General features: G+C 42.3%; 1 protein-coding gene across 4 annotated transcripts; it reads right to left on the bottom strand.

The window, feature by feature from the left end:
- Positions 1 to 2,852: 2,852 nt before the first annotated feature.
- On the bottom strand, positions 2,853 to 12,912 carry MSANTD4 (Myb/SANT DNA binding domain containing 4 with coiled-coils). Of its 4 annotated transcripts, XM_075742284.1 has the most exons (4): positions 12,747 to 12,809; positions 11,943 to 12,018; positions 6,380 to 7,009; positions 2,853 to 4,753 (listed from the first exon to the last, which is right to left on the bottom strand). In XM_075742284.1, the coding sequence occupies exons 3-4, from the start codon at positions 6,839 to 6,841 to the stop codon at positions 4,178 to 4,180; spliced, it is 1,038 nt and encodes a 345-aa protein (XP_075598399.1). In that variant the 5' UTR covers positions 6,842 to 7,009; positions 11,943 to 12,018; positions 12,747 to 12,809; the 3' UTR covers positions 2,853 to 4,177. The 4 variants fall into 4 exon arrangements, with proteins under 4 accessions (XP_075598399.1, XP_075598397.1, XP_075598398.1 ...); XM_075742282.1 differs by lacking the exons at positions 11,943 to 12,018; positions 12,747 to 12,809 and adding an exon at positions 12,833 to 12,912; XM_075742283.1 differs by lacking the exon at positions 11,943 to 12,018 and having other exon boundaries at positions 12,747 to 12,826.
- Positions 12,913 to 14,083: the final 1,171 nt, after the last annotated feature.

Raw genomic sequence — 14,083 nt, 5'->3', positions numbered from 1 at the left:
CCCTAAAATTACTGGCTAGAAAACCCTTCATGGAGTAGTGGACATAATGGCATTTATGAAGGTCCCGGTGCATGTTCCTGCTGCAGCACAGGAAAGCACACGGCACGCACGGAGTGCATGAGGCTGCAAACTGCCCGGTGCAGGCCGCGCTTTGCCCCTCACCTTCCCCATTCATACATTCCCATGATGGTCCACAGAGCCATGACATCTGACATCAGTGCATCAGCTATAACCTCGATGAAGCAGTTCACAGTGACCACTGGGGATATTTCCAGTGCTCTGTTTTATCTAGCGCCGGCTTCACCCGCCTTCCCTCTTACTAAATGTTTGATCTTCACACCTCTCCTTTTATTTCTCCAGATACTGGCCTCTTCCTCCTCCCCTTGCCTTAAAACTCTTCCCAGTCTGGAAATGTTGCTCATTATGTAAAATCACAGGCCCTTCTTTTAAGCAAGAGTCCAAAATCTCTCCCTGTCTAACAGAGGAACTGAGCTCATGTGTATGTCCTGACTTTGGTGACATTTACATGGTCCAAATCTTGCTCTTAGGCTTTGCTGTCAGGATCCCAGGTTGGTAAATCAAGTAATTAAGGTTTAAGAGATTGCAGATTAGTACTTAAAAATATGACATTTAAATTCAAATTACCACAAAATGACTGCAATTTTGGTATGAAAAAAGCAAGCTACAAAAATTGATGTATTAAACTCTGTAATTTTCTCTAAATTTTATGTTGAAACTGTCTTTTCAATGATTTATGACGATACTTAATTTCATCATTCAGTATTTTCCAAAAGTTTTGTAAAACCAAAGGATGCATCATTACCCTAGGAGGCTGAATAGTTGTTAGAAGAAATAATTGCTTACATACAGCTCTATTCACATTTGGAGAAGTGTTCAAATTTCAGAAACAATTCAGAACTCAGAAATGGTTCAGATTTATCTGGGGGGTTTCCCCCAAAACTTTTAATGCTCTTGGGCCATCATTCCCAAGATGTCCAATGAAAAATACAAACTATTATCCTGATGGTTAAGTCATTCAACTGGAGTAAAAGATGAAGACAGAGGTACAGGTATCAAGCAGCAGCATAACTACCTGTCGAAACAGGAGCCAGACTCCACATCTGCCCGTTCCCGGCCGAGTACTTCTTGCAGACAAGACCATGGGAAGGTTCTCTGTCCTGGCTTGGTCCTTCTGGTCACTACCTCTTGCATGGCTGGCTGTGCTGGCTCTTGTTCCTACTCACCCTGTTCGGCAGTCAGAATAGTTATCTAGAAAGTTGGTCACCTCAGGGTACAGTGATCATGAAATCCAAGTCATCTCACTATCTGGGAAATGCTGACAGACTTCCTGAATTCTGCCTCTCTCATGTTTTAAAAGGGAGAGAGAAGTAATTTCTCCAAATCAGAGGAAAATGGTAATGGGCAGATAAAGCTATTTTTAATATAAATTTGTTTGAGATACATATAAGGGAGCTGAAAATTTGTCACTTTATTTCAATGTATTGTGTTTGCGTGGCAATGTTTTGGTAGTGAGGGGGCTACGGAGTGGCTTCTGCAAGAAGCTGCTAGAAGCTTCCCCCATGTCTGACAGAGCCAATGCCAGCCGGCTCCAAGTCAGACCTACCACTGGCCAAGGCCGAGCCCATCAGTGATGGTGATAGTGCCTCTGTGATGACATTGTTAAGAAAGGCGGAAAAAACCACGAAGAGCAGTTGTAGCCAGAGAGAGGAGTGAGAATATGTGACAGGGACAACTGTGCAGACACCAAGGTCAGTGCAGAAGGAGGGGGAGGAGGTTCTCCAGGGGCCGGAGCAGAGATTCCCCTGCAGCCCGTGGAGACGACCATAGTGAGGCAGGCTGTCCCCCTGCAGCCTGTGGAGGACCCCACACCGGAGCAGGTGGATGCACCTAAAGTAGGATGTGACCCCGTGGGAAGCCCACACTGGAGCAGGCTCCTGGCAGGACCTGTGGACCCATGGAGAGAGGAGCCCACGCTGGAGCAGGTTTGCTGACAGGACTTGTGACCCTGTGGGGAACCCACGCTGGAGCAGTTTGCTCCTGAAGGTCTGCACTCCGTGAAAGAGACCCACGCTGGAGCAGCTCATGAAGAACTGTAGCCCATGGGAACGACTCACGATGGAGAAGTTAATGGAGGACTGTCTCCTGTGGGAGGTACCCCACGCTGGAGCAGGGGCAGAGTGTGAGGAGTCCTCCCTCTGAGGAGGAAGGAGCGGCAGAAACAACGTGTGATGAACTGACCAGAACCCCCATTCCCTGTCCCTCTGTGCCACTGGAGGGGAGGAGGGAGAGAAATGGGGAGTGAAGTTGGGCCTGGGAAGAAGGGAGGGGTGGGGGGAGGTGTTTTTAATATTTGAGTTTATTTCTCATTATCCTACTCTGATTTGATTGGTAATAAATTAAATTAATTTTCCCAAGTTGAGTCTGTTTTGCCCATGACAGTAACAGGTGAGTGATCTCTCCCTGTCCTTATCTCAACCCAGGAGCCTTTTGTTATATTTTCTCTCCCCTGCCCAGCTGAGGAGGGCAGTGACAGAGCAGCTTTGGGAGCACCTGGCCTCCAGCCTGGGTCAACCCACCAGTCAGGAAGAAGAATCTCAGATAAACTTCCTCTTGGGGCATTTCTATCCAGCTGGTTTGTCTCTCCTTCCTTTTTCCTTTCTCGAGTAAGCGCTGGTGCTGGTTGGTCTAACTCTTACTCTTGAGAGACATCTCTCTGATTTACTACACAGGGAATATGGGCACCAGCAATTTTGACTACTGCAGTGTTGAGTACTCAGGTTTCTCTTCATATGTAGCCCTGTTTCTCTGTGAAGAAAGAGTCTCAATAGCAATTTTGGGTTGTAGTCAAATTTATTTCCACTGTAGAAGCACACTTGTTTCAGTAATAAAAAAATAACATTTTCTTTGCAGAATAAAAGTAATCCTGTATTGGTATAAATATATTTACTTGCACAAGAATCCATGTAAGTCACTCCACATATATTCAGATTTAGTATTCTCATAGTCCTAAATTCCAAATGGAATCAACAAAAGATAGCTGCAGAAGATGAGAAATGTGAACTCTGGCTCAGTTGGGATTGAAACATACATGAAATAATAGAAAGCATTGTTGGTTAGAGTTTTTTTTTGATATTTTAAATGAATACATTGCTTATGAAAAAGACTGACACCCTTCAGCACTGACCATTTCTGCTTGTCTAATTAAAACATACTATATATGATGTCAGCCATAGAAGCTTCCTCTGGCTGCCTCAGGGACATGAGCTCAGTGCTGGCCAGGCAGAACTAACACCAAGGGTTAGTGTTCGAGCTCAGTGCTCCTTTGTCTGTGCTCAGCCTCCGTGTCTCTGCTCCCGAGATTCCCATTACTAGCTACTGTCTTTCAAGGAACAAACTGGGTCTAGCAATTTACTTCAGGGGGTCATCACAGACTGACCAGAGAGCGTGTCTGATCAATCAGCCAGTCCCTATGCTGTACTGACAGGTGCTATAGTCTGTATAGTATTATTAATGATCTGGTGCAACCAACAGTCCACCTTATAGTGGGTATGGTTGATGTGTAACTTTATCTAGTATGAATACTTAATGCAAAAGGAAGAATACTATTTTCTGCACTCACATTCAGTTCAAGCCATGGACCAACAGTAAACACAACTGCAGTGAATTTCACTTGTACTTCAACTTTTACATAATTCTTCAACTCTTTTTCCAATTGTGAGGGTAGGAAAAAAAAAGGGAAATTAACGAATGATAACTCTGTTATTGCATTCTAACTTATACATACGTTGATCTATTCTGACCCTTCCTTACTGTTAGTACAGTGAAAAAAGTACAAGGTTCAGCCTTGATTCTTCTCAATGTGTCTGAGAGGAGGACATCGAACTAATACAACACAATACTGAAGACAAGAGAACATAACACATAGTTCTGATACACTGAAAAGCAATTTCACACATAAGCTCATTTATGTAGGCACACTGACATACTGAGCACCATTCTTTTTTTTTTTTTTTTTTCTTTCTTTCTCAGTTTAACATCAACATTCAACTCCGAACAGAAGAATGTTAAGCCTCTAGGACAGTTTCAGTATTAAGAAAAGAACTACCTCTATTTTACAAACATCAAAACACTAGTGCTGACACTGCAGTCAAGAAGTTCACTGCAAGTGACCCTCTCTCTGAATTCGAAGGCGCTCCTTCTCCACTTGCAAGCGTTCCTTCTCAATCTGTAGCTTCTCTGACTCAAACTTTAGGAACTGCAGCCTCTCTTTCTCTAACTGCAAACGTTCTTTTTCAAGTTTTAACTTTTCAGTTTCCAGATCCAGAGGCTGCATGATGGGTTTTTCTGTTTGGGTGAGGTCATTTTCCAGGGCAGGTTTTTCAGCATGCAGCGTCTCTAGCCTGAGTTTCTCCCATTCAATCTGAAGCCGCTCCTTCTCAATCTGAAGTCTTTCACGCTCCAAGTCAACATGCCGCAACCGTTCTTTTTCAATTTGCAGGCGCTCCTTCTCCACTTGCAACCTTTCAGCTTCAATGTCTAGTCGCTGCTTCTCCAGCTCCACCTTCTGCTTCTCCAGATTTATAAGCAAGTGAGAATCTTCATAGGCTAGCCTAGCTTGAGCAGAGCTTAGATTTCCAAACTCTTCAATGTGGGGGAAGTCTGGTAGGTCATTTTCCTTTTTCGAATCTGGCAAAACTGATGACAAAATTTCTTCTTCTTCCTCAATAGGAAACTGTAGAGGAATGTGATAGACAAGAATTACATTCCAGTCTTTATGCTGGAATAAATGTTACACATACCTTGACTGAAAAGAACATATTGTGTTTTTTTCATCTTAAAAGCCACTCAGAACTGTTTAACTTGCATGCTGTGAAATAACCATGTTAGATTAAAAGACTGTTTTCTGCCATTACACAGGCAGAGAAACATGCTTTATCTATCCATTAATGAAAAACTGAAAATCAGTTTGTCAGTGGACATGCAAGAACATACAGAAAATATTGTACTATAGCTATTATAAAGCATTAAGAACCACTGACAGAAAACTGTATCTAAAAAAGCATGTTGTTCTTACTGTTCATATAGCTTAGTGACGTTTAGGTAAGTCACTAGCAATTTGTTGTGACTAATTATTTAATCAGGGCAGCTGGATCCATAGGCTATGTGGTATGTAAGCTAACCCTGCCTTTGCTAACTTAAGGATTACCTTTCTAAAAAAACATGTAACGTTGACATTTTTCATGTGCTCCTAAGCCTTCAAACTGTATTGAGTGGGTCAATAAACAGGAGTTGTTTAACTTCTATCACATTTGCTGAAAAGCTATTTATGATGCGGATGACTAGGTGATTAGGACCATTGCTCTTGGTGGACTGTAACCACTTGTACAGATTTATAGCCCTTATGTGCTACAAATTCATAGTACACAAGGGATAACTGTCTCCCACTAGGTATGCTGCAAAAGAAAGGCAAACTGAGAAAGATACAGGTTCAGAAAATCTTAAAACAATGAGAGCCACTGCCAGTCCTCTAGCATTAGAGCAAACACACACTGTTCTTCAGCAGTTGTCAGACAGCAATCCCACTACCATTTAACAGCTTATGCTGATTTTCTTCCCAGCACACATCTCGCTTCTCCCCCACCCTTCCCCCCAAAAAAAACCCCTCAAACCAAAACTATTTGAGTACCCCTTTTTGAAACAAGAACTATATATTTGTACAGGCAGAACAAAATTATCCAAACATTCAACTTTACTCTAGCTGTCTGCCTACCCCAGGACAGTCACAGTACTACGAGGAGTAACAACCTGTCTACAGGATCCACAGCTGCTTGTCAAATTAACACCAAAATTCTGACAGAGGAATGGCTGACTTATTCAAGTAATATTTCCATCTCATTTTAAGAAATACAAACAATATTCTTTCTATACTCTATTTCTTTTTGTACCTAGAGGTAACATATACTTTCATTTGTTAAAGAAGTGCATTTCTTTTCTCCATTCATCAATCCAGACAGCTTAAGTATTAAAATAACCAGTTTCCTTCAACAGCGTATTTTCATCCTACTGACTGAACTAAGTCTTATCTATAGCACATACAAGTGGAAAACATATGTGCAAATACATATTCAAAGCTGAGGGATATCAATTTAATAATCAACATCCAAGACCTTACACACAATTGCAAGTTGCTAGATTTGAATACCATCTCTCTGAAACATATTTGTTTCCACAGTTTCTTTAATTCACACATTCAGAAAAAAAATGAAACAGATGCTATGAAGAAACATAGCAAAAAAGCCTTATGCTAAAATGAAACAAAGGCCATATTGCACACAGCTAATGTATGGCAGTCACTCACTTCAAAATTCTGCGGATCCTCCTCTTCCTCTTCTACTTTGATTTCTGTTAAAGATCCACCGGCTTCTCTGAAGTCAGTGATATTTTGCCATTCAAAACTAGATTCAATTGAAAATCCCATTTTCTCATCCATGTCTTCATTGAGAGAGTCATCTAAATTGGATGAAGGAAGGTGAAACCCAGCACCTACTACTTTGATGTTTGCATTCAGACGTTTTCTCTTCATGAGTGCTCTCCAGTCAAGGTATCGCCTTTTCACTTCTGTCCCTGTTCTTTGCTCTCCTTCACCTACAGCATTTACACACTCCGCTATTTCCTCCCAAGCTTTCCGTTTCATCTCATTAATTGTTGTATTAAGTTGCTTTGAAAAGAGTACTTCTCTCCTTTTTCTGATTTCCTTAAGGAGAGTTTGAGTTTCCTGAACACTAAAATTGCTTTTTCTTTTTCTTTTTAATTGTTTCATTTTTTCCAGCTTTAACCTAATAATTGCACCACAGTAGACTACAGAGATGATCTGACACTAATCAGTTATTAATATAAACAAAATTTAAAAGCCAAAGAAAGCAGAGCCCAGTTCTCGTGAAGTGAATTTTCTCTTCACTTTGCAGTATTTTCCTATTTCTCAGGCTTCCTAAGAGAAAAAGAGCAAACAACATAAATCTCCAAGGTATATACCGTGTATTTTCATTTAATGAACTTGACTCCTAAGTCATCATTTAAGGAATGCGTATTTTGAACTGATCGTTTTTTCGACAGCAGAAAACCATTTTGTTAAATTCTGACTATAAAGTAGCTATAGATACCATCTCTAATCTCATATGAATTATAAATCCACTAATATATCCATGTCACGAACTGTTGAGTTGATATTTCCATTATAAAGATACAGCTATTTTTCTTCAACTTTTAGAGTTTTGCCAGTCGGGATTTGCTTATGGCTGAAATTTGACATACACATTTCAGTTTGAATGCTAAATTATTTCCAAAAGAAGCTACAATTGTTATATCATTACTTCAAAAACATGAAATGTTTAGGGGACTGAAATTTCTGAGACACATTTTAAATGAGACACCATTTCCAGTCAAAAAAAAAAAAAAAAAAGTAGATTAATATGAAAAGTTGAAGTTTTAGAGGCTCTTCTGACTTATCTTAACCACAAAAAAGAATTGAACAATTCTGCTGAATGTCGGAAAATAACTACTAGTTCAAACAAATGCATTAGAGATGTTTTAACAGGAAATAGCTTCAAGAATCAGTCATTATATGCCCATGGTAAAGCCCTCCTCTACCCTTCTCACGCTGCAGAACACCTCATGTCAGATGTGATGACTGCTTGAAAGCACATCCCGTCCTCTACCCTCAGCAATAGCTGGTCCTGTGCTGCATGCTGAAAAGAAAGCTAAAGCCCGTAATACACCTGACAGATTGTGTGCAACTCTGTACATAAAGTGGAAAGTTGCAGTGGGAGAAACGGGGGACAGTTAACACACTGATGAATATATCATAGACCTTACTACTAAAAAAATGTAAAATCAAAATCAGAGACTGAGAATAAAAAACGGTTCTTGGTCAGATTGCTCCAGTAATGGTCCAATTTAGAACTTATTTTAAACTTTCTTTTGTACCATGTTACCTACCACTTTAGATAGGTTTAAAAGGCTTTAAACCAAGTAGGTCAACAATTCGCTATACAGTACTTACAGTTTCAAGTTGTTATGTTTGTTCACAATTAATCCAGTATAGACTTTTTGTCCACCTGAAGCAAATGCCTCACAGATTATACATTTGATTGCTACTGAGTAGTGGACTTAATCCCTAAATAACTTCCCCCAGCTATACAGGATTCTGAAATTACTATTTTTTTTCTCCTGTTATTCTCCTAAAGGTGGTTAAAACATACACATCTGCACATTACACAAAAACTCTCCATTTAGAGGATAAAGCACATAATAGTTTAGACATTATCTCCTATGTGCTATTAACTATAATTAAGTGGTTCACTTGCAAAGTTTTCCATATGAAGCAACATTTTCAGAGCCAACATGTAAGCATGCTGGTATCAAATATTGTTTGAAACACTGCATTTAGGAAACTGGTTTACTACTTTTCCTCATTAAAATATTGCTCTCACTGTGAATCCATTTACTTCCAATGGTTACTAGCTAGGACATATGCAAAACCGAGTCCCACGAATAAATTAACTGCATAAAGCATGAGCATGTATCAGCATGGACCACTCTACAGTGCAGCTACCCAGCACTTCTGACTCTTCAGACTCAAGTTGGAAGCTGCATCTTTCTGTTTAAGATGTGTGAAACTTCCTGCCCTTCTGAAAATAAAATATTAAATTGTTTTGAGAAAAGGGAATTATTTAAAAAATAATGTAGCCTACTGTTTTAATGTAGACCCTTAATATAACCAGTACAAAAAACCAGAATGCTGCAGTTTAAAAAGTCAGATTTATATCACAACACAGCACTGTATCTGCTAGCATTTTTTTCTGAGACCTCTCACCTGATCTTTAAGCATCTCCCTTAACCTTCACTATCATAAGTTTACCACAAAAAGATACTCAGGCTTTCAAGAAAGCAGCATCATATATACTTGTCTGGCAGTAAATCAATTTACTTGGTACTTGCTGTGCTTTTCAAATGCAAATTACAGCATTAGTGCTTTTCTCTTATTATGGCAATTGACTTTCTTGACCTATGTATCAATTCTAAGTTTATCTTGTATATGGGTTGTTGGTTTTTTTTTTTAACTTTTAAAAAGTCACCGAGCAGGTAAATTCTTCAGAAAAGTTACCTGCACACAGAACCAATTAAAAGCACCTTTAGAAGCTTCACTGTTAGTAAGGCAATTATTCTGGAGTGATAAATATTTAGATTAAGCTGTGATTCCTGGTTACTAGGGAATGACCGAGTACTTATACCTTCACGCTGGCTTTAGACACACACGCATTTGCACTTACCTATTTTCAGGGTGGGGAGCGTGTGTGAAAGATTCACAGGTATCTATTTTGAGTTGGTCTTCCAAAATATAAAAAAAGAATTATAGAGTTCTTGTATATAACGTAAATTTCACAAGAACCACAGTATTTCTCATTTGTCATTACCAAGACACTTAAGGTCTGTTTATGAGGTCACAATTACTTTCACTGAAATCAGCAGAATTTCACATGTTTGATTTGAAGCATGTACTTCAGTGAACATTCAAGTACTTTGCTAACTATGGAAAACTGGGTCAGACTTTCCAAAGTACTTGCCAATTGGATATGTCAAACTCTTGAAAGTAATAGTACATGCTTAGTTGTCTCTTAAGGTACCTAAATATCAGACTTTTGCTGAATCACAGCCATTTGTCATCTCAAGATATGCACGGGCTAAGTCCTTTACTTAGCCCCAGCTGGGATGCACAAGGTCATTCCCCAATAACAGGGAACCACAGGATTTGAGAGACCCATATGGTATCTCTACCCTGGCCCTCCCTAGATTTCTTAGTGCTAGCACTGCAATATAAACTGGGCACAATCACAAGACAAAAAAAAATAATTGGTTTTTCAAATCAAATTTTCATCAACAGTATTTTCTACATATAATTCTACATGAATGAGGAAGACACAGATAGCCAAGCTTTCATCTTCGCTCCAGAGAAGGTTGAGAATTAAAACACAGAAACGTCAGGGTACCCTGTGGGCCAGTCTCACTACTCCTTGCACAGGTGTTGTGCATCACCTGTCTGATCCCCACAGCCACTCTTCCTGAAGTGCCTAACCTTGGGTTAGCCAAGCTTGAAGCCAAGCACATAACCTTTCAGAATTGTAATACTGACTTGGAAACTAGTGGCATCCAATTCCCTTGTTTACTGTAAAGTTTTCTTTTAGACTTTTTTATTTGCTAGAACACATCTGATAGAAGTCCCTGAATTTCCCAGTAAAACAGCAGCAAAGTCTACCAATTTTAAAACTCATACCTATTAACTTCCAATTTTTAAGGACATCTTACCTTTTCTAAGTCTTTCCTTTTTGAAAGCATATTGCCTCACTAAAGACAATTCCTTTCTTATTAACATAAATGAGTGTTAATGAATTGTCTTAACAGTATATTGACTTCCAGAGCTAGACCAACTCCACTGTGGGACTGTTCACATTTCTGATAGATAATAATGCTTTTTAGTTAATATAACTAAAGCTGAGGTTTGGGATACTCTGTTTTGCAACACTGCTAGATGGTCTCCAGGATACTACTTTTTAACGTGGAAAAATGAACTGTTACACGTTCAAAGTATATAAGGGACAGGAAAGGTAATAAGCTAGGATTTGTACACATTCTAGAGAGTTACAGAAAAAAAAACCAACAACCAAACCTATCACCATTTTGAAAAGCATGATTTACAAAAACATGACATACAGCATGTTTAAGTTTTGCTTTGATATGAAGTCTAAAGCATGACACGCATACATTTGGAAAAAAGCTTATAGATAGACATTACAGTTTTTCTGTAAACAGAACCGTAACTGCTCTACATTTTAGTGTCTTTAGCAGAGGATTCCACAGCAAATAGTATCTGCTGAGTGCACCAATTGGAAAGACAGGCAGTTCACTCAGAAAAGGTACGTGGAGATAAGAGCAGAGGTGAAAAAAAGAAAGTGTTTTGGTCAGATCAAGCCACTTACACCACCATGAAGGTAAGAGAAGATATCTGCAAGAAAAAAAATTCCTTCTCAACTATACGACCAAAAGTAATTCTGGAACATGATCAAAGACATCAGTCATCTGACAAGGAATAGCTGCAGTCTGGTCAAGCAACAGAGAAATCCCTGGGAAATAAGAGGAAGCAAATGACTCATTACGTGACCAGCCATGCACCCATCATACGGCACGGTGATAGCTGCAAATGCAAAATGCGTCTTTTTACAGTTGAGTAGGAAAGCAAAGTACTACCCAGAAAAAAAAAGAAAGAATTCTTATCATGCAATAACAGAAAGATTTCAAGGGTCTTCCAGGAAAGATGGCAACATGGAGCTATGAGTTTGATGCAGCCCTGTCAGGCCAGAAGCAACCTATGGCCAAGAAAAGTACTGCGAAACTAAACTGAACACTCCATAAACACAGAACACACATCCACTGAATAACTTTGATGTACTTAATGACAGGGACATCCATATTCTGCCTCTATGTCTTTGTGTCTTCTTTGCTCACGCTGTGTGAGCACATGCTGGACCAACAAAACAAACCCTGCACACAGAAAACAAGCAAGCAAACAAAAAATCCATGCATTCACTAGTACTGAAGGATTGTTGCTAGCATCAAACTTGAATTATTGTCCAGAAAAATCATTAAAGTATGATGCCTTGATGGTTTGCCTTTATTTTTTTTTTTTAAACTTGCAGAGCTTATGACTGAAGAAAAAACCCCTTTAAATCAGGAAGACCTACCACCTACATTTTTTAAATAAAATTCGCCAGTCTGAGAATCTTTACATGATAATAAAGCCTAGGGCTTTCTAGAAAACTTTGTACGTGATTCATAACAGATGGCTAAATTGGCTTGGAACAACTTACGCTTTTGTACTAAGAGAGGCTTTAGTACAGGAGGACCTGGGTGCTGCTGAACACGTCACCAAACGGACACTCCTCCCTGCGGTTTGAGCACATGAAAAGGCAAGCACTAAAGGGAACCACCACCACCTAAAAGGAGAATTTAACGAAGCAGAGAGGAGATACCGAGGATGGAAAGCAGCTGCGGATTCAGGCTGTTGAATCCACAGATTCATCAGTCAAAAGTTCCCCTTCCCCTGAAACAGCAATGGCCATCAATGGGAGAAAACCTCCCCTCCGAGCTGGGCGCGCATTTTAGAAGGACGAAGGCAGGCACAGCCCCCCAGGCCCGAGGCGGCACCGACCTCGCCGCCGGCCAGGGGAGACGCGGGGCCGGCCCGGTCCCGCCAGGAGGCGCACGAAGCCCTCCAGGGAGGCCGAGCAAAGGCAACAAAGGCAGGCGAGGGCACGGCCGGCTGCCCCGGCCAGCACGCCCCCGAGCCACGCCGGGCCCGCTCCGTGAGGGCGGCAATGCCGCGGCCGCAGGGCCCCCTCCGCGTTGAGCTGCGAGGAGCAGGTGGGCCCGCACCCACCGGCGCCGCAGGCCAGTGCTCCCCTCGGAAGTGACCCGCGGGCGGGCCGGCGGGGCCCTGCGCCTCTCCCAGGAGAAGAAAGAGGAGGGAGAGGAGGAGGGCCTCCCCGCGGGGCCGCCAAGGAAGGCGGCGGCCAACTGCCTCACCGCCCTCTGGGGTCGAGGGCGGCGGAGCCCCACCGCTCTCCCCCACAAAGGGCTAGGGGCTGCCTGCACCCCGCGCGGGCAGCGGTTACCTCAGCCCGCCGCGGGCCGGGCCGGGCCGGTGCCGGTCTCACTCCCGCCCCGCTCGGGTCCCCGGGGAGCCGCGCGAACTACTCACCTGCGCCCAACTCTCTCCTCCGGGTCGCCTGCCCTTTAACAGCCACCGCCCTCCTATTGGGCGAACTGCGTGTCTGTCAGTCCTTCCCGCGCGTCTATTGGTGGCCCATATCTGCCACTTCTCCACGCCCCGCCCCCTCACCGCCCTGACGCGCCAGGCGGGCCGGAATCCCCCACATACGCTTGGAGCGCTGCAACTCCTCTCCCAGCAGAGGCAGCTGCCGCCGTGCGCAGACCTCAGACATCATTGGCTACAGTCGCTGCTTGTCTTTCCGATACCTGTCAGTAATTGGCTAAAGCCTTTCGAGGCCCGCCTCCCTCCTCAATGAGCTTCCGGCGGCGGGGATCTCGCCGGGTCGCGGAGGAGTCAGACGGGGCGGTCCCGGTGCTGCTGTCTTGCCCGCTTTGTCTGAGGGGCTGGCGCCGCCCTGCAAGGAAGGGGGAGGCTCGCCCTCCCGGTGCGCTGTGTGACCGCAGGCCTAGCCTGAGGGTGCGGGTTTGGTCCTGAGCGGAGCTGCTCTGGCCGAGGGGCCTCGCAGGCCGCGGTGGTGCCGTGGGCCTTTGCGTGGCCGTGTAGGAGCGACGAAAAAACAGCAGCCAGAGCGGCCAGTAGGTTTATGATGGTCAAGCTAACGCAAAGCAATTGGTGTTTCTCCCTAAGCTGTGTATTGTGGGGTTTGTGATTAAAATAGTGAAATGACATTCGTGGAGATACTGTAATAAATAATGATCTTTTGGAAAGTGGTGCTTCCAAAGTGTGTGCTTCCAAGTGGTGCTACCATGTCGTTAATGTGAGTAGATGTGCAAAGCGCTGTTGTGGAGCTTTCTGTTCTTGGGCTCTTCCTTTTTGTCTGCTCTGCCACACGTGAAACGTCTGGCACTTGCTCTTCTGTATTACATCCTGTTGCCCTGGTAATGTAACCTTTGTGCAGGCTTAAGGCCCTACTAGCAGGTAGATAATTAAAAATATGTTTTCCTGAAGTTTGCTACTTCTATTCTGCCTAACCCGATACACACATCTATTATTTTGCATATTAATTACTTGCTCAATCCTTTCAAATCCAAGTTTGGGGCTGTATTTGGTATTTGCACTTAAGTATTTTTGCTGGTGGATAGGTTATTTGATTAATGTAGCTTTTAGTGACTATAATTATGATGGTGAAACTACAAATCTCCTTTAAGATGTTATTTTCCAGTTTTGGTTGACAATTCTGGCAGTGAACTTCCTGAAAATACAGAAACTAAATATGGA

This window comes from Balearica regulorum, chromosome 1 (genome assembly GCF_011004875.1).
Source record: "Balearica regulorum gibbericeps isolate bBalReg1 chromosome 1, bBalReg1.pri, whole genome shotgun sequence".
NCBI lineage: Eukaryota > Metazoa > Chordata > Aves > Gruiformes > Gruidae > Balearica > Balearica regulorum.
Note: the sequence above shows the minus strand (reverse complement) of the source record. Positions and strands in the feature narration are given on the sequence as shown.

Excerpts from the sequence above, each read along its gene's own strand:
- MSANTD4 (XM_075742282.1), bottom strand. The coding sequence starts at position 6,841 with ATGAAACAATTAAAAAGAAAAAGAAAAAGCAATTTTAGTGTTCAGGAA. Across the intron at positions 4,754-6,379 it reads AGGATCCGCAGAATTTTGAA|TTTCCTATTGAGGAAGAAGA; the intron begins GTGAGTGACTGC and ends ATTCCTCTACAG.